The sequence below is a fragment of the Schistocerca americana genome, chromosome 10 (genome assembly GCF_021461395.2).
Source record: "Schistocerca americana isolate TAMUIC-IGC-003095 chromosome 10, iqSchAmer2.1, whole genome shotgun sequence".
Classification (NCBI taxonomy): Eukaryota; Metazoa; Arthropoda; class Insecta; order Orthoptera; family Acrididae; genus Schistocerca; species Schistocerca americana.
Window position 1 is genome coordinate 82361745 of NC_060128.1, and position 23811 is coordinate 82385555.

The 23811-nt window shown below is 39.9% G+C and overlaps 2 protein-coding genes across 2 annotated transcripts in view; one reads left to right on the forward strand and one right to left on the reverse strand.

Annotated features, from left to right (window-relative positions):
• Window positions 1-14136, reverse strand: part of LOC124552251 (TBC1 domain family member 5) — a 168476-nt gene extending 154340 nt beyond the window's left edge. The window contains exons 1-2 of the mRNA XM_047126533.1: window positions 13659-14136; window positions 13311-13434 (exon numbers count right to left, since the gene is read on the reverse strand). Coding sequence (XP_046982489.1) covers window positions 13311-13434; window positions 13659-13722 — 188 coding nt within the window. The 5' untranslated portion in view covers window positions 13723-14136. The remainder of the gene's footprint in view (window positions 1-13310; window positions 13435-13658) is intronic.
• Window positions 14137-14141: 5 nt separating this feature from the next.
• The window catches only part of LOC124552480 (meiosis-specific nuclear structural protein 1-like), a 91682-nt gene continuing 82012 nt past the window's right edge, over window positions 14142-23811 (forward strand). Inside the window, exon 1 of the mRNA XM_047126761.1 lies at window positions 14142-14357. Within this exon, the coding sequence (XP_046982717.1) occupies window positions 14355-14357 (3 nt within the window). The 5' untranslated portion in view covers window positions 14142-14354. The remainder of the gene's footprint in view (window positions 14358-23811) is intronic.

Here is a 23811-nt window from a genome sequence, read left to right on the forward strand (position 1 = left end):
AGCTGCTATTCTCTTCTTGTCTAAACTATTTATCGTCCATGTTTCACTTCCATACATGGCTACACTCCATACAAATACTTTCAGAAACGACTTCCTGACACTTAAAACTATACTCGATGTTAACAAATTTCTCTTCTTCAGAAATGCTTTCCTTGCTATTGCCAGTCTACATTTTATATCCTCTCTACTTCGACCATCATCAGTTATTTTGCTCCCAAAATAGCAAAACTCCTTTACTACTTTAAGTGTCTCATTTCCTAATCTAATTCCCTCAGCATCACCCAACTTAATTAGACTACATTCCATTATCCTCGTTTTCCTTTTGTTGATGTTCATCTTATATCTTCATTCCAAGACACTGCCCATTCCGTTCAGCTGCTCTTCCAGGTCCTTTGCTGTCTCTAACAGAATTACAATGTCATCGGCGAACCTCAAAGTTTTTATTTCTTCTCCATGGATTTTAATACCTACTCCGAATTTTTCTTTTGTTTCCTTTACTGCTTGCTCAATATATAGACTGAACAGCATCGGAGAGAAACTACAACCCTGTCTCACTCCCTTCCCAACCACTGCTTCCCTTTCATGCCCCACGACTCTTATAACTGCCATCTGATTTCTGTACAAATTGTAAATAGCCTTTCGCACCCTGTATTTTACCCCTGCCACATTCAGAATTTGAAAGAGAGTATTCCAATCAACATTGACAAAAGCTTACTCTAAGTCTACAAATGCTAGAAACGTAGGTTTGCCTTTCCTTAATCTTTCTTCTAAGATAAGTCGTAGGGTCAGTACTGCCTCACGTGTTCCAACATTTCTACGGAATCCAAACTGATCTTCCCCGAGGGCGGCTTCGACCAGTTTTTCCATTTGTCTGTAAAGAATTTGCATTTGTATTTCGCAGCTGTGACTTATTAAACTGATAGTTCGGTGATTTTCACATCTGTCAACACCCGCTTTCTTTGGGATTGGAATTATTATATTCTTCTTGAAGTCTGAGGGAATTTCGCCTGTCCCATACATCTCGCTCACCAGATGGTAGAGTTTTGTCAGGACTGGCTCTCCCAAGGCTGTCAGTAGTTCTAATGGAATGTTGTCTACTCCCGGGGCCTTGTTTCGACTTAGGTCTTTCAGAGCTCTGTCAAACTCTTCACGCAGTATCGTATCTCCCATTTCATCTTCATCTACCTCCTCTTCCATTTCCGTAATATTGTCCTCAGGAACATTGCCCCTGTATAGACCCACCATATACTCCTTCCACCTTTCTGCTTTCCCTTCTTTGCTTAGAACTGGGATTCCATCTGAGCTCTTGGTATTCATGCAAGTGGTTCTCTTTTCTCCAAAGGTCTCCTTAATTTTGCTGTAGGCAGTATCTATCTTACCCCTCATGAGATAAGCCGCTACACCCTTACATTTGTCCTCTAGCTATCCCTGCTTAGCCATTTTACACTTCCTGTCGATCTCATTTTTGAGACATTTGTATTCCTTTTTGCCTGCTTCACTTGCTGCATTTTTGTATTTTCTTCTTACATCAATTAAATTCAGTATCTTCTCTGTTACTCAAGGATTTCTACTAGCCCTCGTCTTTTTACCTATTTGATCCTCTGCTGCCTTCACTACTTCATCCCTCAGAGCTACCCATTCGTCTTCTATTGTATTTCTTTCCCCCATTCCTGTCAATTGTTCCCTTATGCTCTCCCTGAAACTCTGTACAACCTCTGGTTCTTTCAGTTTATCCAGGTCCCATCTCCTTAAATTCCCACCTTTTTGCAGTTTCTTCAGTTTTAATCTACAGTTCATAACTAATAGATTGTGGTCAGAGTCCACATCTGCCCCTGGAAATGTCTTACAATTTAAAATCTGGTTCCTAAATCTCTGTCTTACCATTATATAATCTATCTGAAACCTTTTAGCATCTCCAGGGTTCTTCCATGTATACAACCTTCTTTCATGATTCTTGAACCAAGTGTTAGCTATGGTTAAGTTATGCTCTGTGCAAAATTCTACCAGGCGGCTTCCTCTTTCATTTCTTAGCCCCAATCCATATTCACCTGCTACATTTCCTTCTCTTCCTTTTTATTCTGTCGAATTCCAGTCACCCATGACTATTAAATTTTCGTCTCCCTTCACTACCTGAATAATTTCTTTTATCTCATCATACATTTCATCAATTTCTTCATCGTCTGCAGAGCTAGTTGGCGTATAAACTTTTATTACTGTAGTAGGCATGGTCTTCGCGTCTATCTTGGTCACAATAATGCATTCGCTATGCTGTTTGCAGTAGCTTACCCGCACTCCTATTTTTTTTATTCATTTTTAAACCTACTCCTGCATTACCCCTATTTGATTTTGTATTTATAACCCTGTATTCACCTGACGAAAGGTCTTGTTCCTCCTGCCACCGAACTTTACTAATTCCCACTATATCTAACTTTAACCTATCCATTGCCCTTTTTAAATTTTCTAACCTACCTGCCCGATTAAGGGACCTGACATTCCACACTACGACCCGTAGAACGCCAGTTTTCTTTCTCCTGATAACGACATCCTCTTGAGTAGTCCCCGCCCGGAGTTCCGAATGGGGGACTATTTTACCTCCGTAATATTTTACCCAAGAGGTAAAGCTGCATGCCCTCGGGAAAAATTATGGCTGTAGTTTTCCCTTGCTTTCAGCCGTTCGCAGTACCACAACAGCAAGGCCGTTTTGGTTAGTGTTACAGGGCCAGATCAGTCAATCATCCAGACTGTTGCCCCTGCAACTACTGAAAAGGGTGCTGCCCCTCTACAGGAACCACACGTTTGTCTGGTCTCTCAACAGATACCCCTCTGTTGTGGTTGCACCTACGGTACGGCTATCTGTATCGGTGAGGCACGCAAGCCTCCCCACCAATGGCAAGGTCCATGGTTATGCAACTCAAATAATCTACCTCTCCTGAAGACGAACATTGTCTTATTTATTAGTTAATTTCTTGGACACTCATTCAAATGATGTCGATGTTGCATTAGAAACTATGGAAACATCAGAAGAAATAGGAAGTCTAAAAGATTTTGTGAATTGTGGCTCAAATGATGGTTGTTCTGCTAATTAATGTCTAGAACAAAAACAGAGTAGCCTCCCAGCCATAGAAAACATGTACAACAATAGCTTTCAGAGGGAAAAGATACTGTAAGTTTTTTTGTCAAACGAAGGAGGGAGAAAACTCTAGAATTTAAGCACTATGCAACGTTGATTTTGTTTCATAAAATCAAACATGAATTGAGAAAAAGTTACACGAAATACAAAATATGTGCCAAAACAAAACTCGCAAAAATGTGAAAGAAAAACTATTCGAAAGATTTAGACCGGCTTGTGAGTCAGTGAACCATTACCGACGGAGATCTATGACACTGGGCACTCTGAATTGCAAACAAGAGGAATATTAATAATTTCCAGTCTTCTTTGACCCGCAAATTTTACAGAAAAGTGAGCTGGAAAAATACAACGTTTACCTCCAGTAATTGTGCAGATGAGATGTCATTAATAGGTAATACTATAGATAAATACGAGGGCGGTTCAGAAAGTAACCTCCAATTGGTCACAGTGCGGGTTGTGGGGGGAGTAGCGACGCCATCTGTGCATTCACGCACTCAACAGGTCAGTCGGCATCAAGCCGTGGTCGAGTGAACGTCGTACCTGCGCTAGTTTAGTTTTTGTGGCAGTTTGAAATGTGTGCTGCAATAGAAAACCCCGCCAAATGTGAAGTGCGTGCTGTCATAAGGTTTTTTACAGCCAAAGGATATTCTGCAGCAGCAATTCATCGTGAGCTTTGTGCTGTGTACGGACCAGGAGTTATGAGTGAAGGAGTTGTCCATGAATGGGTACGTTTATTTAAAAGTGGACGAGAAAACGTTCATGATGAAGAGAGGAGTGGTAGACCATCATTGGTGACTGACGAACTCGTTCAGACAGTTGATGCAAAAGTTCGTGAAAATCGACGTTTCTCAATGTCGGAGTTGTCTACTGGTTTTCCACAGATTTCTAAGACTCTCTTGTACGAGATAGTGACAGCAAGATTGGGTTACCGTAAGTTCTGTGCACGATGGGTGCCCAAAATTCTTACCGACCACCACAAAACTCAAAGAATGGCCTCTGCATTAGACTTTCTGTCACGTTATGAGGACGAAGGAGAACCATTGTTAAACAGAATCGTGACCGGTGGCGAAACCTGGATTAAGTACGTGAACCCTGAGACAAAAGAACAATCAAAGATGTGGGCACATTCAAATTCGCCTACCAAACCAAGAAAAGCTTCGCAAGATTTTTCTGCCAGAAAACTGATGGCAACGGTGTTTTGGGATGCCAAAGGGGTGTTGTTGGTTGAATTCATGGAACGTGGTACGACCATTAATCAAGACGTGTACTGTGAAACAATAAAAATGTTACGACGGGCTATACAGAACAAACGCCGTGGTATGCTGAATTCCGGTATCGTTTTTTTTGCACGATAACGCCCGTCCTCACTCTGCTCGCAGAACAACGGCCCTTCTTGAGTCCTTCAAGTGGGACGTTATCAACCATCCACCTTACAGCCCAGACCTGGCGCCAAGTGATTATCACCTCTTCATGCATTTGAAGAAATGGCTCGGGTCACAGCGGTTTGATGACGACGAAGAGCTCAAAGATGCGGTCACAGGCTGGCTCCAGGCACAAGCGGGTGATTTTTATGCAGGAGGAATTTCAAAGCTTGTGAAGAGATACGATAAGTGCCTCAATTGCTATGGAGACTATGTAGAAAAATAGTGCAAAGATGTAGTTGTAAGATGTATATATTAAAATATTTTTATTTAACTTGGTGTATTTTTTAAATCAACCGGAGGTTACTTTCTGAACGGCCCTCGTACATTGCTGGTGTAAAATGAAGCTTCTTGTTTTCCTCTAAAATGTCATGTATAAAGTTAATCGGCCACATTTCGTAACAGTTTATGAGTACTGTGACAGATTCTGCCATGTCCTCAAGTAAATCACAAGTCCTGTGAACAGTGTTCAGAATTAGTTAGAGTAAAGCCAGAACTTTGGGTGTGGCAGAAGGAGCCACAAGGGCCACACATGTTTGGCCACTTGAACCAGCTTGGGCAGCCTATTTGGAAAAAAAAAAAAAATACATGTGTCTGGGTTACAGGAGCCTAGGAGAGCAACTCTGGAGGCCTACTGAGGTAAGGGACAAGCTGCTTAACAAAATCAATGAGGAAAAAGCCTCAGAACTACTGAAGCAAGTTTCTTAGGCTGTAAATGAATCTGTGAGGAAGAAAGAGAAAGGGGCTTGTGGTGGAAGCTACAACACATCATGAGAAGCCAATGGAAGGCTTCGGATGAATTCAGTGACCTTACAGGGAAAAGCTTCCTAATCCCTCTGCACAACCTCTGACATAACTAAAGAATAACAAAATAATATAACCAATGAAGCCTTAGGACAGAATCAGATAAGGGTTTCAGTTAGTACATGGAACCATGACAGACAGTCACTGTCTCTATGAAAGAATTTGACTCTCCCGGGGAGGCACCTCAGCAAGGAAGGTCAATGGTCAATTTGTACTAAGATTTGGAATAAATGTATTTGTTTCGGGTGCTTATTCTCCTTGTATCCTCCCACTCCAAAATCCACATCAGCATTTTTACATGAGGTTATCAGTCTCCCTCTCAATTCGGACGATTGACTGAATTCCTTGTATCAAGAACCCCTGCCCCTCAATCACAGGTAAACTCCGCACTTGGGATGCAACAATATGTATACAACAATGCCAGCGATAAGTGTCAGTAGATTAAATTCCCACAGTGTTATGTCTGTCTTCGAGGCAAATCAGGAGGAAAAAATAAAGAAAAGACTGTTTACTTGCAAAAGTCTTGTAATGGACGTCGCAAAATCTGGAAAAATGGGAGAGAATAACATTCTATATCATATCTGAAATGTATTTATATTACTGGCAGAAAATAATGCATCACTTTTATTGAACTCTGACATAATACCTCATTAGGACAATGATGAAGTACACATATTTTGGATTCCACGTGGAACTAACAGTGTGATTCAGACTCTTGAAAAAAAAAAAAAAAATTTCAACAGTGTAAAGCATTATTCAGAAAATTATCAGACAGTACAGTTTTGGACAGCTCTTTGTCATGTCAGGTCTATCTGCAGAACAGTATTGCTAAACTTCAGTCATTTCAGCAATGTCAGTTTGCATCACCACATTTTACAAGTTTATCAGGTACGCATGGTATGCAGCACAATAGGCAGAACAATGGCCATGACCATTTCTAACTCCATTCCTGTTCTTATAAATAAAACTAATAAGTACTGTGAAGGCCTGAATGCACTGGTTTTTTTTTTATTATTTTTTTTTTTTTTTTTAATCAGAAATACCTGATGTAAAGAAAAAAAAAAGTTTGTTTTTGTCATTCAATACATACTTTGTTTTTTTCTGACAACTAGAGGGAATAAGCAAGGAACTGTTTTATTGTTAGCACAATATACATTATTCAACTATTATTCTATGAAGTGTGCTACAGGAATTGTTATGAAATATTTAATGTCAACAAATGTTAATGAAAGTTGCAATTGATGGAAGTCATCTGTGATGTAATATCATTCACTGTCTCTATTTTCTTTCTTTTGCTAGTCACTTGCATAAAATTACATCCCTGATCAGTTTGTCAATATGAAATCCATTGATTTGAGACATTTTTAGTACAGTTTAAGTGCTTAAAATTCGTATATGTGCACATCAGACTTCACGCTAAGCGACACAATGTCCTCTTTTCATGGCTGTGCCTACTTATTCACCAATTCATGCACTGTGCAGGAAGGGCTGTACAAAACACTGTTATAAGCAATTCTTTGTGCGGCAAAGATGAGAAACTTAATTTTTTAAAAAAATAGTTGCAGTGCATTTTAGCACCTAAAATTTCGGTAGTAAATTTCTTTCATTGTGTTCCTCTTGCATGAAAATTCCAGGGTAGGTTTCGTTACATTGCATTGGACTTTCCTCTGTTAGTTGGCTTGTCATGACATCACAAAAAAAAAAAAAAAAAAAAACACAATAAAAACTCAAGACTCCTTGCTGAACACAAGGAACTAGCCTGAAAACGAAAATGGACTAAAACTGATCACCACTGATGATGGTCTGTACAGCTGGAACAAACAATAACATTCTACATCTACACCTGTACTCTGCAAACCACTGAAGTGCGTGGCAGAGGGTACATCCCATTGTACCAATTATTACAGCTTTTTCCTTGTCCCATTCATATAAAGTGCACAGGAAGAATGACCATTTAAATGCATCCATGCACAATGTAGTTGATTAACTGCAACTGGTTACTTTGAAGACAGCCCCTGTTCTTGTCTCTCAATCCCTACATGAGTGATATGCAGCAGGTTGTAGTATATTCCTTGTGTCATCATTTAAAGACAGTTCATTAAACTTTGTAAGTAGGCACTCTCAGGATAGTTTACACCTATTTTCCAGTGTCTGCCATTTCAGTTTTTTTACCCTGCCTGTGACACTCTCCCACAGGTTGAACAGACCTGCAACCATTCGGGCTCTCCTACTCTGTATGTATTCAATGTCCCCTGTTCATCCTATCTGGTATGGGCAATATTCAAGAATAGATAACATATGTGATTTATAAGCAATGTCCTGTGAAGAGTGATTGCATTTCCCTCATATTCTGCCAATAAACTGAAATCTGACAACTGCTTCACCTACTACTGAGCTTATGTGATGATTCCATTTCATATCCCTAAGAACCCTGGAGATACTAAAAGGTTTCAGATAGATTATATAATGGTAAGACAGAGATTTAGGAACCAGATTTTAAATTGTAAGACATTTCCAGGGGCAGATGTGGACTCTGACCACAATCTATTAGTTATGAACCGTAGATTAAAACTGAAGAAACTGCAAAAAGGTGGGCATTTAAGGAGATGGGACCTGGATAAACTGACTAAACCAGAGATTATACAGAGTTTCGGGGAGAGCATAAGGGAACAATTGACAGTAATGGGGGAAAGAAATATAGTAGAAGAAGAATGGGTAGCTTTGAGGAATGAAATAGTGAAAGCAGCAGAGGATCAAGTAGGTAAAAAGACAAGGGGTAATAGAAATCCTTGGGTAACAGAAGAGAAATTGAATTTAATTGATGAAAGGGGTAAATACAAAACTGCAGTAAGTGAAGCAGGCAAAAAGGAATACAAATGTCTCAAAAATGAGATCGACAGGAAGTGCAAAATGGCTAAGCTGGGATGGCTAGAGGACAAATGTAAGGATGTAGAGACATATATCACTAGGGGTAAGATAGAAACTGCCTACAGGAAAATTAGAGAGACCTTTGGAGAAAAGAAAACCACTTGTATGAATATCAAGAGCTCAAATGGAAACCCAGTTCTAAGCAAAGAAGGGAAAGCAGAAAGGTGGAAGGAGTATATGGTGGGTCTATACAGGGGCAATGTTCCTGAGGACAATATTACGGAAATGGAAGAGGAGGTAGATGAAGATGAAATGGGAGATATGATACTGGGTGAAGAGTTTGACAGAGCACTGAAAGACTTAAGTCGAAACAAGGCCCCGGGAGTAGACAACATTTCATTAGAACTTCTGATAGCCTTGGGAGAGCCAGTCCTGACAAACCTCTACCATCTGGTGAGCAAGATGTATGGGACAGCCGAAATTCCCTCAGACTTCAAGAAGAATATAATAATTCCAATCCCAAAGAAAGCAGGTGTTGACAGACGTGAAAATTACCGAACTATTACTTTAGTAAGTCACAGCTTCTAAATACTAACGTGAATTCTTTACAGACGAATGGAAAAACTGGTAGAAGCCGACCTCGGGGAAGATCAGTTTGGATTCCATAGAAATGTTGGGACACGTGAGGCAATACTGACCCTACGACTTATCTTAGAAGAAAGATTAAGAAAAGGCAAACTTATGTTTCTAGCATTTGTAGACTTACAGAAAGCTTTTGACAATGTTGACTGGAATACTCTCTTTCAAATTCTGAAGGTGGTAGGGATAAAATACAGGGAACTAAAGGCTATTTACAATTTGTACAGAAAGCAGATGGCAGTTATAAGAGTCGAGAGACATGAAAGGGAAGCAGTGGTTGGGAAGGGAGTGAGACAGGGTTGTAGCCTCTCCCCGTTGCTATTCAATCTGTATATTGACCAAGCAGTAAAGGAAACGAAAGAAACGTTCAGAGTAGGTATTAAAATCCATGGACAAGAAATAAAAACTTTGAGGTTCGTCAATGACATTGTAATTCTGTCAGAGACAGCAAACGACTTTGAAGAGCAGTTGTACGGAATGGACAGTGTCTTGAAAGGAGGATATAAGATTAACATCAACAAAAGCAAAATGAGGCTAATGGAATGTAGTCGAATTAAGTCGGGTGACGATGAGGGAATTAGATTAGGAAATGAGACACTTAAAGTAGTAAAGGAGTTTTGCTATTTTGGGAGCAAAATAACTGATGATGGTCGAAGTAGAGAGGATATAAAATGTAGACTGGCAATGGCAAGGAAAGCGTTTCTTAAGAAGAGAAATTTGTTAACATCGAGTATATATTTAAGTGTCAGGAAGTCGTTTCTCAAAGTATTTGTATGGAGTGTAGCCATGTATGGAAGTGAAACATGGACGATAAATAGTTTAGACAAGAAGAGAATAGAAGCTTTCGAAATGTGGTGCTACAGAAGAATGTTGAAGATTAGGTGGGTAGATCACGTAACTAATGAGGAGGTATTGAATAGAATTGGGGAGAAGAGGAGCTTGTGGCCCAACTTGACTAGAAGAAGGAATTGGTTGGTAGGACATGTTCTGAGACATTGAGGGATCATCAATTTAGTATTAGAGGGCAGGGTGAAGGGTAAAAATCGTAGAGGGAGACCAAAAGATGAATACACTAAACAGATTCAGAAGGATGTAGGTTGCAGTAGGTACTGGGAGATGAAGAAGCTTGCACAGGATAGAGTAGCATGGAGATCTGCATCAAACCAGTCTCAGGACTGAAGACCACAACAACAACATAAATGACCTTGTGTATAACATTGGAAGTTCACTGAGGCTTTTTGCGGATGATGCTGTAGTATATCAAGAGGTTGTAACAATGGAAAATCGTACTGAAATCCAAGAGGATCTGCAATGAATTGACACGTGGTGCAGGAAATGGCAATTGAATCTCAATGTATACAAGTGTAATGTGCTGCGAATACATAGAAAGAAAGATCCTTTATCATTTAGCCACAATGTGGCAGTCAGAAACAGGAGGCAGTTAATTCCAGAAATTATCTGGGAGTAGGCATTAGTAGTGATTTAAAATAGAATGACCATATAAAATTAATCGTCGGTAAAGCAGATGCCAGACAGATTCATTGGAAGAATCCTAAGGAAATGCAGTCCGAAAACAAAGGAAGTAGGTTACAGTACACTTGTTTGTCCACTGCTTGAATATTGCTCACCGGTGTGGGATCAGTACCAGATAGTGTTGGTAGAAGAGAGAGAGAAGATCCAACGGAGAGCAGTGCACTTCGTTAAAGGTTCATTTAATAATCGCAAAAACGTTAAGGAGATGATAGAAGAACTCCAGTGGAAGACTATGCAAGATATATGCTCAGTAGCTCAGTACGTACTTTTGTTGAAGTTTCGAGAACATACCTTCACCGAGGAGTCAAGCAGTATATTGCTCCCTCCTATGTATGTCTCGCGAAGAGACCATGAGGATAAAATCAGAGAAAGTAAGAGCCCACACAGAAGCATACCGACAAACTTTCTTTCCACAAACAATAGGAAACCAGAATAGAAGGGAGAACCGATAGAGGTACTCAAGGTACCCTCCGCCACACACCGTCAGGTGGCTTGCAAAGTATGTACGTAGATGTAGATTTTGGAAGACGAGTCAAAACCATGATCTCCATCTGGCTTATTTTGGTTACTTCCAGACTCTTGTAGCTTATGGAATAGTTTTCTGGAGTAAAAGTAAAAGTCGATTAAATGAAATTTTTACATTACAGAGAAAGACTCTTCAAATTTTGTCCACACAGCTCAGGGCAGGCTCACTGCAAGCCCCTATTTAAAAAGCTGTTTGCTTACTGTTCCATCCTTTTACATACACAAATGTCGATGTTTATGAGAAGAATTCGATTTGATAACCTGCTAAACAACTCCAACTACCAGAGTTGTAACACTCGGCACTGTGCATCCCTCCATATAGAACAAGTTAGAACATCCACCACTTTGGTGCCATTTTTTATAATGTGCATACTTAAAGAGGTTGAAGATGGAAACTGCTTTTAGATCAGAGTTAAAATCATTTCTTGTTCAGAAGTGCTTCTATGGTTTAAGTGAATATGTTAGGTTATAAAATTACTACACCCTCATTCACTTTAGAGTTCTTTCAATCATGTTAGCTGATGCTTGTGTTGGTGAAGAACGTTTCTGCTGCTAGCTTTCTGCTTCCTCTGTTGTAGATGCTTGATGACAAACCTCTGCTGTGAAAGGATCTTTTGCTAATTATTTGTGATGGTTAAAGTGTTGGCAGGATTTCGTGTGCTCATGTTTTATGCCTTTTAGAAGTGGTATACAATCTTCTCCTGTGTTTTATTTTGTAAAGAGTGTTTTAAATCAAAGTTTCAGATTTTAACCACATCATCACTGATTGACTTACTGTACATCTCTTACTTTTCTGCAGTGTTTATTTTCAACATTTTTATTCCTTTTTTTTCTTATTGTGCATGTTCCACTAACAATGTAGAAGATGTATTTCACAATTCCTCTTCCAATCGTGTACTGAGCGAGGTGGCTACTCCAGTCAATGTGCTGGACTCGCATTCAGGAAGACTGTGATTTATTCTCTGTCGAGCCATTCCGATTTTTCCTGTGTCCCTAAGGTGACTGCTGGGATGTTTCCTGTGATTTGGCCGTGGCTGATTTCCTGCCTTATCTTCATATTATCCTATCCTATTTTGTTAATGTTTTATAGGAATATATTTTTCTGTATGTTTGCGACATGTCGAATACTATTGTACCTTTGTCTATGGATGGATGAGTAAATAAATAAATAGCTGTATTTATTGTTAATCTTGATTCCCAGATGTATTTCCTTTTGCTGAAAGAGATGTGATAAGCAATAAAATAAAACTGCAAAGAAGAGTCTCAGTCACAAATAAGTTACTTCTTTAAGCCATTAACAACTTGTATCAGGTATGAAAATATTAACAGGAAGCAACATCAGGTAGTGTTGTCTCTCTGGTTGCTGCGGACTATGTCATTATAGATCCAGATGACATTATTAAATAACTTCCAGAACAGTGCACTCATTTTTGAATACATACAGCGTGTGTATCAAGCTTGTTTAATGTAACTTTTGACTGTAATTTGTAACTTCAGTTTGTTTCATCTTATTGTTTATATTAGCGTGGCATCGTTAAATTAGTGGCTCTTAAATTACTGCTCAGCATTTTACAATATTACAGCATATCTCATTTTTATACACTATGTTATGCGCCTAATTAAAGCTTCAGGTAACTTAGTAATCTTTGGAATAATTCAGGCCGAAATTAAACGCAAATAGTGAAGTTTCACTGTAGTTTCAGAGGAAATTTCATACACTTCTAAAATATTACTGAAAACACACACACACACACACACACACACACACACACACACACACATTGTTGTTCTTACAACGCACGATTTCTCCACAAGAAGATTTTGACAGATTATTCAGTACTGTCTGATGTAGTTGAAATTATATAAATTATATAACTAAATGTGGGCCATCTTATATCTGTTGGAACTCAACATCCTATTCACAGTGAGGTTTCTACTGAAAGAAGATGTGATCAAACTTTTCAAGGATTAATAAGCAGCCATGGCCTTCATAAAGATTCATCTTGGTATTTTCTTGTGAAGAACTTGCAAAATCAAACATCTAAAGTGACATTGCAAAGTTTATAATTTACAATTCCACTGTTTAGCAAATCCCCCAGTGTCACTGGAAACTAATGCTTACAAATTACACGAACAAGAACAAGTTGCGACTGCTTATGAGACATTGATCCAGTACAATGCTGCGGAAATTCGCCAAGAGCTATACAGAAACGGTTATTGAACTAGCAATTTACCTTAAAGACACCACAATATAGACGGATGTAACAATTATTCTATGATAAACAAGGTAATGACAGCAATTACATAGGCTACTGTGTTACGTTCAACTTATAAGAAATCTAAATCAGTTAAATAACTGCGTACAGCTAACGAGAAACAAAACTACATACTCATATTTAAGTATTGATGCGCTTTTTTCTGAAGAATCAGCTGATGTTTCATCAGTTACGGATTCAGGAGTTCGTTCTGATGACTCTTCTTCCGCTCCCGCGATGCTATGAGACGGAGAATTTACTAGAATCAGAAGAAGTAATTATTTGCTAATGGTACACTAACAGAATCTTGTTCTGAACGCATGATTTTTTAAAAAATTCTATCAAGAACTTCTACCGTAGTGCAAATGGATAGGGGACATTGCTAAGACACACAAATAATCACATTACAGCGAACTACAAACTCTTCATCACTAAATAAACAATGTCTTCAAATACAATCTGTTTGCTCTGCAGGCAACTGACCTGTCATGGGTTCACTGTCCATTTTCGGTGCGCCTTGCGTTTTCGAAACGTTAGTTTCTTCCATTGAGTTTTCCTAAATTAAATGATGTCAATTTGAACGCACAAACATTCCGAGTGACACGCTGTCAACATAAGGAATTACATAAGACTGTCAAATTTTGTTGTTGGCGTCGGCATCAATAACACTATCTACGCATCACGTAACTTCCCTATGCAACGCATCACTGACTGGTCATAGACCCTGCATAGTACACCGATTTAAAGTGAAAGCGTATTCATTTATGATACGTCAGAAAATCCGTGTACAATTGTTCCTTAAAACTTAATTATTGTATATTGTTCATCAGCAAATCATGACAACGGTAAAATGGTGAATAAAAGCTACGTCTACGATAAAAATAACTAATGAACCACAAAATAATGGATTTGATTTTTCATAATTGACAGCTCATAGAGAGACGTATTAAATAAATCCAAACATACAACTCATGGAATAAAAATCTACACCGACTGCGCCGCCTGTTTTTATATTGACGCAGGATAGTATCAGAGAACTTATGATAGTGATGTGTGGCGCGCAGCTTGTGTTTGTTTACATGGTAGTTTAGTAACCAATTCTAAATTATTGTTGCTTCTTTAAATATTATATTTCTGCTGAGATCTGTATTGTGAAAGACTACAACATAAACAAAGAAAATGGTGAGATCTTTTTACTTTCATGTATATTCATTTGCTGTTAGTATGCTTTAATATAGTTTTTAAAATGTTTTTCAAGGGCAAATGAATTTTTCCCTGAATTGTAGCGAAACACGTTTGCGTTAATGAAAAGATAAGTGATTGTGGTGGGCATGGTTTTAGGATTGTAATGTCAGTTCATTATTATTATATATGATGCAGTAATTCGCTCGGCTGCTCGCCCGTCCTGGGTGTATGAATCTCGTCGAACTATTAAGTCTGATGTAGGATACGAAATAAAAGTCAAACACCTACAGCATCCATGATCCCTGTATTGTTTCATTAAATTATTGCAGAGTGGTAGCTGTTTTCCCATAGTGGTCGCACTGGGAACACTAGAAGACAGTCGGCTACAGTTCAACAACAGACGAGTTTCTTGCGTTTATTTGTTTGTGTTTCGTAACCTGAACTTATACTAAACTTGTATATTTCATTAAAATTTTCCGCTCACCATTCCCCGATTACCATTAAAAATAAAATACATTGACAAAAAAAGCGTGCAGTGAGTGCAGCTACATTAATTGACACAACAAGCAAAACTAAAACACTATACCCTGAACAGGAATAGGGCATAAATAAACTGAAATATATGCGTGCTTCCTGCTTAGGAGTACACACCTTGTAGATCACAGGTGCTGAAAGATTTGTGCAAGTATATTATTTTAGAAACAATGACGCTGAAAGTGAAATAGGGCTGTATAGACAATACCCAACCTAGGATTATTCCATTACCAACATCAATAGATAGATGTGCTGAAAGTGACCAGTGTGATGCAGTGGTTGGCACTGGACTCTTACTTGGGAGGGACGAGTGTGGTTCAAGTCCCTGTTCAGTCACCCTGCTATAGGTTTTTTGTGGTTTGCTAATTCACTTCATTTGAATGTTATGGCATTTCTTTTAATAGGAGATACTTGGTTCCATCCTCAATGCTTAAGTTCAGCAAATGCTCTGTGTATAAAAATCCCAGTGTCATCTAGGCATAACAAGCTTAGTATTTAGTGATGGTCCACTCCAAAAACTTGGTCAAGGTGAGCGACTGATCTGTAGTGTAGAATATCAGATCAGCTGAACCTACTGATAACCAATGTCAACTTCGTTGGGTCGACAGAAGCGTCCGATCCCACGCGTCGGCTTTGACCCGTGACGTAAGGGTGTTGTCGTGTGTGACGTCATGACGGCGCGGAGTTTGGTTTGAGTGTGGCTGTCTCCAGTTCTGTTTTATCTTATTTTATTTACTTTTCTGATCTGTTCGTTCTATCTCGTGACATTTTTTTTTTTTAATTTAAAAACACTTATTACTTATTTTAATTATCTGTTTCCTCCAATTTCTGTTTTAGTTTATTATATTTATCTTTCTGATCTGTTTGTTCTATCCCGTGAGATTTTTTTTTTTTTTTAAAAAGACAAAAAACACTAATCAGCTACTGAAGCATCTTTATCTTCTATGGGTTGAGGGGTTACGACCCCTAGGGAGGTGGGTGGGTATTCATGCATGGCTGTCTTCACTTACACGTTGTAGCTACGCAATGCGTCTAAATTTGTTTATGTTTAGTTTGCCCCCCACCCAAAACACCCAATTTCCAGCGCTTGTCCCGTTAGTGTCATTAGGCTTCTTGTGGAAAGTGTGTGTGTTTGTTTTTGTTTCCGCCATATTTGTGACGTCATGGGTCAAAGCAGACGGGCGGGATCGGATGCTTCCGTATTTCCACTTCATTCTGTATCATAATGATGATGTGTCAGGTGACATCGTACATTATACATGTACATCTATATTCTGCAAACCACTGTGTCTGGCAGAAGTTACATTCCACTGTACCAGTTATTATGGTTTCTTCCTATTCCGTTCATATATGGAGTGCAGGAAGAAGGACTGTTTCAATGTCCCTGTGTGTGCTATAAATAATGTAACCTTGTCCTCATGATCCCTACAGGAGTGATTTGTAGGGAATTGTAGTATATTCCTAGAGTCATCTTTTAAAGGCAGTTCTTAAAACTTCAAAACTAGACTTTCTTGGGATATTTTCTGCACCTCTGTCCGCATTAAACCCACTATCCACCACAGTACCTACATTTATGACCGCTGCCATCCCTTCCACACCAAAAAATCCCTCTCATATAGCTTAGCCACCTCTGGACGACCTATGCCCAGATGCAAGAACTCCCTTGCCCAGTATACTGGAAGTCTCATGAAGGACTGCACAGACAGGCATTACCCCCAAATCATAGCCCACCCCTTATCCTTCCTCAATGCCCAAGAATCAGCTACAAAGAAGTCTCCTCCACATCACCCATTATCACCCTGGACCGGGAGAACTGAATCACATCCTTCATCAGAGCTTTGATTAGCTACCATCGTGAAAATGAGGGACATCCTTTCCACACCTTTCCATCGCCCACCCAACCTCTACAACACCCTATTTCATTTCTATGCCCATCCCCAGTGCTTTGCCATGGAGACCATATCCCTCCATCTCTGAAAGCATCCATCACTGAAAGCATCCTTGTTATACTCCAACTCTGCCGCAAAGAGTGCACAGCCTTATACGTTGGTACGTCTGGCAACCAGCTGTCCACAAGGATGTATGGCAATTGCTGGACTGTTGCCAAAAACAAAGTTGACCACCCCTGGTACAAGGTGCAGCTGAGCACAACATATGCAATTTCAATGGTTCCATCTCTATCCTTCCCTCCACCACCATCTTCTCTTAACTACACAGGTTGGAGCTATCCTTGCTACACATCCTTCACTACCATAATTGCCCTGGTCTCAATCTCAGATAACCCATTGTCCCCCCACCCTCTACGCAACATTTTTCTCTTCCTCTGTCCTACCACCCTCTCCCAATTCACATCCTCAATTCACCTCCAGTGTGTGCTGTACCCCACCAACTCATTCACCTGTGTATCACATGTTTAGCCCGAGCACGTGACCCCTTCGCCCTTCGGCATTTCTAGATGGCAAACCAGCTGCCTTTACACATCATAATCAACACGACCTCCACTCCAACCTACCCCACTTGCCAAACTGCAGCACTGGAATTGTGGGTACATCTGGTTTAGATCTGCTTTTGAAAGGACCATTTTTTATCCCTGTGTTTTCAGCTTTCGTTACGAAGAATTCATTGAATTTAGTAGTTACTGGTTAAATTTCATATAATCTTTCTCACTGGCACTGTCATGTGGGTGTTCAGTATGTTTTTCCTGGCCAAGTTTATTCATTTCATGCCTAATAATGCTTTATCCATTCATAAATTTTCCTTGTCTTGATTTTGAATTTTATTTTATTTTTTTTTTATTTTTTTTTTTTTATTTTATTTTTTTTTTTTTTTTTACGTGGTAAGTGGTTTTTGCCTTTTCTGATAACATAATGAAGAATTTTGTAGTGCTGTTTATAGTGCATTTATAAGTTTTTATTAGAGGTGGTATTTTGCGTTAAATAAAGTTGTCTCTGTCTTAATACAAGATATTTTGATGCCAGATGTTAACCACCCCGTTTTTCAACTTCCACTGTTAATGGCTCTGGCCTATTGTAAAGGAAGGTGGGTAAAACTTATGTATTGGACTACCCCACTCCCCCTTGCGTTTTTCAATACGGCATTGGTGTAAACATTAGGCTTCACTACTGGTCAATTTTTACCACAATCAGTGTTTTCTGCCTTCACATTCATTGGCTTCACCAACTCACAGCCAAGATTTCAAGAGCAGTCCAATACATAATTTTAACTGAAAAATGGATTCATAATGTTGTAGGGATATTTTTTTGGAAATAATTAAAATTATCACCTCTTGTGTGTTCTTGATAAACTTCTTCCCATTTTTCACCATGTAAATTTTCTCGTAATATCACTGAGACACCATTTATAATTATGTGAAATTTTACTTTTCCTGTCTTAGTTGAACCTGATTGATGGGGATACTTTATTACTGCCATTTGGCCATCATGATCTGATAAACATATCACCTATTTTCTAATTGAAAATGTTGATGTGGTGATCAAACCAAAATGCAAATCAGTAACAGTGGTGCTCTCAATCGGAATTGTCCATGATTAAATGTGTATTGAAATCTCCACATATGGTCACTTCCCAGTTATTTGTACAAAATCTTATTAGGACTACTCCTGATTGCTTAATGAAGCTTTAAACATTTCCTGTTGTGTACTATAAACTGTATGTTTCCAGTTCTGTTACTGAAGTACAGCACTTGAATAGCTGTTGAATGCAGTATTCACTGACATCTACGGCCTGGGACTCAATTCCCCTTTTTGTGTATAATGCCGCTCCCCTTTTCCTCATATAATGCCTGCAGTAATAAAACAATATGTATCCATCTGCGTACATCAGCTCAGTTTCTGTGACTTTCAAATGATGATTTGTTGTGCATAGCACATCTGTAGAAATACCTTCAGGATTTTCAGTGTCCTGTAGCGACATGAGAAGCTCATTTTACTTACTGAACAAGCTTCTTATGTTTATGTAGAAAAATCCAAATATATTGTAATTGTTAACGTCTGTGCTGTCCAAACTGCTGTTTTTCATTTCTAAATTTATTGTTGCACCTGTGTGTGTAGTTATTTAGCAGCTCTGTCTTTTGGAAACATTTGCACTAAAAACCACCTAATTAAAATATTGGAAACCATAGGGATTGGACACAAAATATTCTGGTTATGCTGAATGCTTCCAGAAGTGGAGTCATGCAAGTATCCTCTTATGGGAAGCATTTAGGTGTAGACCACGCCGTATGTGATATGATTGTGTGAGGGGTGACGCATCCGTCACATGTGATCACGCTAATCTGGTGAGTGACTTAGAAAAAACTATACACATTCAACAAAACACTTCATCCAGGGCTAATCATATCACTCAAGGATTGACGCAACCATGTGTAGAGCATTCCCAATGATGTACCTGACATTATCTTCTGTTGTGTATTAAGGTTTTGGTCCAAATTGTTTGCAGCACTCCCAATAACCCCTACAACATCTTCTTTATCAAGTCTTCCCGCCACGCATCGTATGGTGGATTGCGGAGTATGTATGTAGATGTAGATGTAGAATCTAAATTTCAGTTGATATCACTTAGTTCTGTGCGTAGTGTAAAAATATTAGTTACCTAGTGTTCATTACCCAGAGAGTTCTGCACTAGTTCAGATACTCCCCTCCCATGACTACTGCGTCAGTCCGAAAAGTTTTTGAGAGCAATTTTTTAAAATAGATACATTGCTTTTAATGTACAGGATCTTAAAAGTCTTCAAAGTATATTCCTTCAGCTCTATACATTGCTGCCACTGCTTCGCAAGTCTGCTTAGACTACCCGGAAGGCACACAAAGGAAAACTCCTTGAAACAGTGTGTTGGCGTCTCTTTTACCCTCTCCCTCAACCTGTGATGGTCTTTCAAGTATCTCTTTATCCTCAGAAACAAAAAGGAGTTCAGTGGTGTCTATTCAGGGCTGTATAGCAGCTGAGGCGGCATTGCCACACTGTTTTTGGTGTGAAATTACTACACTAGGTCACTGTGGTTGAAACATTGTTGTGATGCAAAATCCAGTTGTTTGTTACATCTTTCCTGATGCATGTCACCCTTTCACACATCATTGTGAGGACTTGAGTGTGAAAATAGCAGTTAACAGTTTGTACTTGGGGCACAAATTCACTATGAATCACACCTTAGGAGTCAAAAAAAGAAAATGAGCATTGTCTTAACCTTGGATTTGTTTAAGTAGGCTTACCCCAGATAAATTTTGTGTCAGAAAGCTATTCCACTTTTTGAACAACAGTGTGATATTGATCCAGTAGCTGCCAGAATATCACCAATCTGATATTTACTGTATGCAACTTTATTCATAAGTATGATACGTGCCTTGTTTTGATTTTGTAACACAGTGTAGTAGTATGCCATTTTTATTTAACAAAAGTGCCTTCCGAGGTACTGTAAAAATGGACGAGCGTGGAAACTGTCACAGAATTGACTGGAAAAATGGCACTTAGTTTTCACATTGGATGTAATGTTACACGGTACAGTCACATTAATGAGACCATCTCCTATATTCAATGTCAGTGCACAATAAACAATTACAGATGGCAGGTGGTAGTACTAGCAATGGTTAGCAGTAAGGGAGGGTATACAGAGTGCTTCAAATATCTCCCGAAATAAGCGTCAAACGAAAAAACTACAAAGAAAGAAACTAGATAGCGCTATGGTTGACTAACTAGATGGCGCTGCCATAGGTCAAACAGATATCAACTGCATTTTTTAAAAATAGGAACCCCCATTTTTATTACATATTCGTGTAGTATGTAAAGAAATATGAATGTTTTGGTTGGACGGCTTTTTTCGCTTTGTGATAGATGGCGCTGTAATAGTCACAAACATAGGCTCACAATTTTAGGCGAACAGTTGGTAACAGGTACGTTTTTTAAATTAAAACACAGAACGTAGGTACGTTTGAACATTTTATTTCGGTTGTTCCGATGTGATACATGTACCTTTGTAAACTTATCATTTCTGAGAACGCATGCTGTTGCAGCGTGATTACCTGTAAGTACCACATTAATGCAATAAATGCTCAAAATGATGTCCGTCAATGTCAATGCATTTGGCAATAATGCCAAATGCATTTCTCACGCAATTTGTCTGCTACTGATGTGCTGATTAGCCGAGACAGCAGCGAAAACACCTACTTGGGCATCATAATTTGTTGCAGGTCATGGCTGACGTTTCACATGTGGCTGAACGCTTCCTGTTTCCTTAAATAACATAACTATCTGACGAACAGTCTGGACACTTGGATGATGTCGTCAAGGATACCGAGCAGCATACATAGCACACACCCATTGGGCATTTTGATCAAAACAGCCATACATCAACACGATATTGACCTTTCCCGCAGTTGGTAATCAGTCCATTTTAGCATGAGTAATGTATCCCGAAGCAAATACCATCCACACTGGTGGAATGCTATGTGGTACCACGTACTTCCACGTTTGTGACTATTACAGCGCCATCTATCACAAATCGAAAAAAGTGGCCCAACTAAAACATTCATATTTCTTTACGTACTACACGAATATGTAATAGAAAATGGGGGTTCCTATTTGAAAAAACGCAGTTGATATCTGTTAGACACATGGCAGCGCCATCTAGCGGGCCAACCATAGCGCCATCTGGTTTTCGCCTTCAAGCTAGACAAGTTTCGTTCTTTGTAATTTTTTTTGTTTGACACTTATTTCCCGTGATATTTGGCCCAGTTGCTATCAATGGACCACCCTGTATAAAGCATGTCAAATTCATGCTCAATACAGTGCAATCGTTGTCATAGTGCAGAAGTGGAGCGATTTATCTGACGTCTGAAAGGGCACGATCGTTGACGTTTGAGCCAAGGGTGAAACATTTCCAAAACAGCTAAGTTTGGAAACTGTTTGCATGACGCCATGCATCGCAAAATGGCACTATTCAAAACTGATGCTGAGGCAACACTGATGCACTGTTGGCCATAGATGACAAGGATGAAAGTCAGCTGCACAGATGTTTACGGGAAAATAGACGTGCAGCTGTTGGGCAAATGACCACATAGATGAACCGAGGGGCTACCGACAGTATCTCCTCAATGACTGTTCCACGAACGTTGCTGAATTTGCTTGCCTACACCACTATTGGACGCCCACTGAGTGGCAACAGGTGGCCTTTTCAGATAAATCATTTCATGCTATATCGGACAGATGACCACTGGCATTTATGGCATGAAATGTCTGATAGCAAACACCTGCAACCGTTTAAGTAGCATTATACTTGGGGAATGTTTTCATGTCATTCCATGGGTGATCTTGTCATTCTGGAAGGCATAGTGAATCTATACAAGTATGCATCTATCATCGGGGACTGTGTCCGCCCCTGCGTGCAGTTTGTTTTTCCTCAGCACGATGGCATCTACCAGCACTACAGTGAAGTGAGTTGAAAAGCTTGCAGTGCACGTGCGTGGTTCAGAGAGCCCCAGGGTGAGTTTACCATACTCCTGTGGCCACCGAACTCCTCGGATTTAAACCCAATAGAGAATCTGTGGGACCACCTCGATCAGGTTGTTCGTGCCGTAGAATCTCAACGGACAAACCTAAGACAGCTGGTTGCAGCACTGGAGTCGGTACCTTCCTGAACCTCATTGACCTGCTGCCTGCATGTCTCGCCCTGCAAAAGGTGGTTATTCAGGCTTTTGACCAGTGGTCGCATTAATGTGACAGTATAGAGTATAATGATATTATGAAAAGGAATGCTGCTTACCATATAGTGGAGATGCTGAATCGCAGATAGGCACAACAAAAATACTGTCACAAATAAAGATTTCGGCCATCGAGGTCTTTGTCAACAATAGACGTACACACACACACACACACACACACACACACACACACACACACACACACACACACACACACGCAAATGCAACTCACGCACATACCTGCAGTCTCAGGCAATTGAACACACACTGCGAGCAGCACCACCAGTGTTTGATGAGAGTGGTGACTGGGTGGGGGTAAGGAGGAGGCTGCGGCAGGGATAGTATGGTGGAGGTGGCAGACAGTGAAGTGCTGCAAGTTAGACGGAGGGCAGGGGACAGGTTGGGGGGGGGGAGGGGGGGGGGAGTGGAAAAGGAGAGAAGTAAAAAGACTGAGTGTAATGGTGGAATGGCGGCTGTGTAGTGCTGGAATTGGAACAGGGAAGGGGCTGGATGAGTGAGAAAAATGGCTAACAAAGGTTGAGGCCAGGAGTGTTATGGGAACGTAGGCTATATTGCAGGGAGAGTTCCCATTCGCACAGCTCAGAAAAGCTGGTGTTGGTGGGGAGGGTCTATATGGCACTGGCTGTGGAGCAGTCATTGAAATGAAGGATATCATGTTTGGCAGTGTGTTCAGCTACAGGGTGGTCCGTTTGCGTCTTGGCCACAGTTTGTCAATGGCCATTCATGCTGACAAACAGCTTGTTGGTTGTTGTGCCCACATAGAATGCAACACAGTGGTTGCAGCTTAACTTGTAGATCACATGACTGATTTCACAGGTAACCCTGCCTTTGATGGGATAGGTTATGTTTGTGACCGGACTGGAATAGGTGGCGCTGGTGGGAGGATGTATGGGACAGATCTTGCATCTAGATCTATTACAGGGGTATGAGGCATGAGATAAGGGATTGGCAGCAGGGGTTGTGTGAGGATGGACAAATATATTGTGAAGGTTTCTGTCGATGGTGGAATAGCACTGTGGGAGGGGTGGAAAGGGATAGTGGAATAGCACTGTGGGAGGGGTGGCAAGGATAGTGGACATGACATTTCTCATTTCAGGGCTTGACAAAAGGTAGTCAAAACTCTGGTGGAGAATGTAATTCAGTTGCCCCAGTCCTGTGTGGTACTGAGTTACAAAGGGAATGCT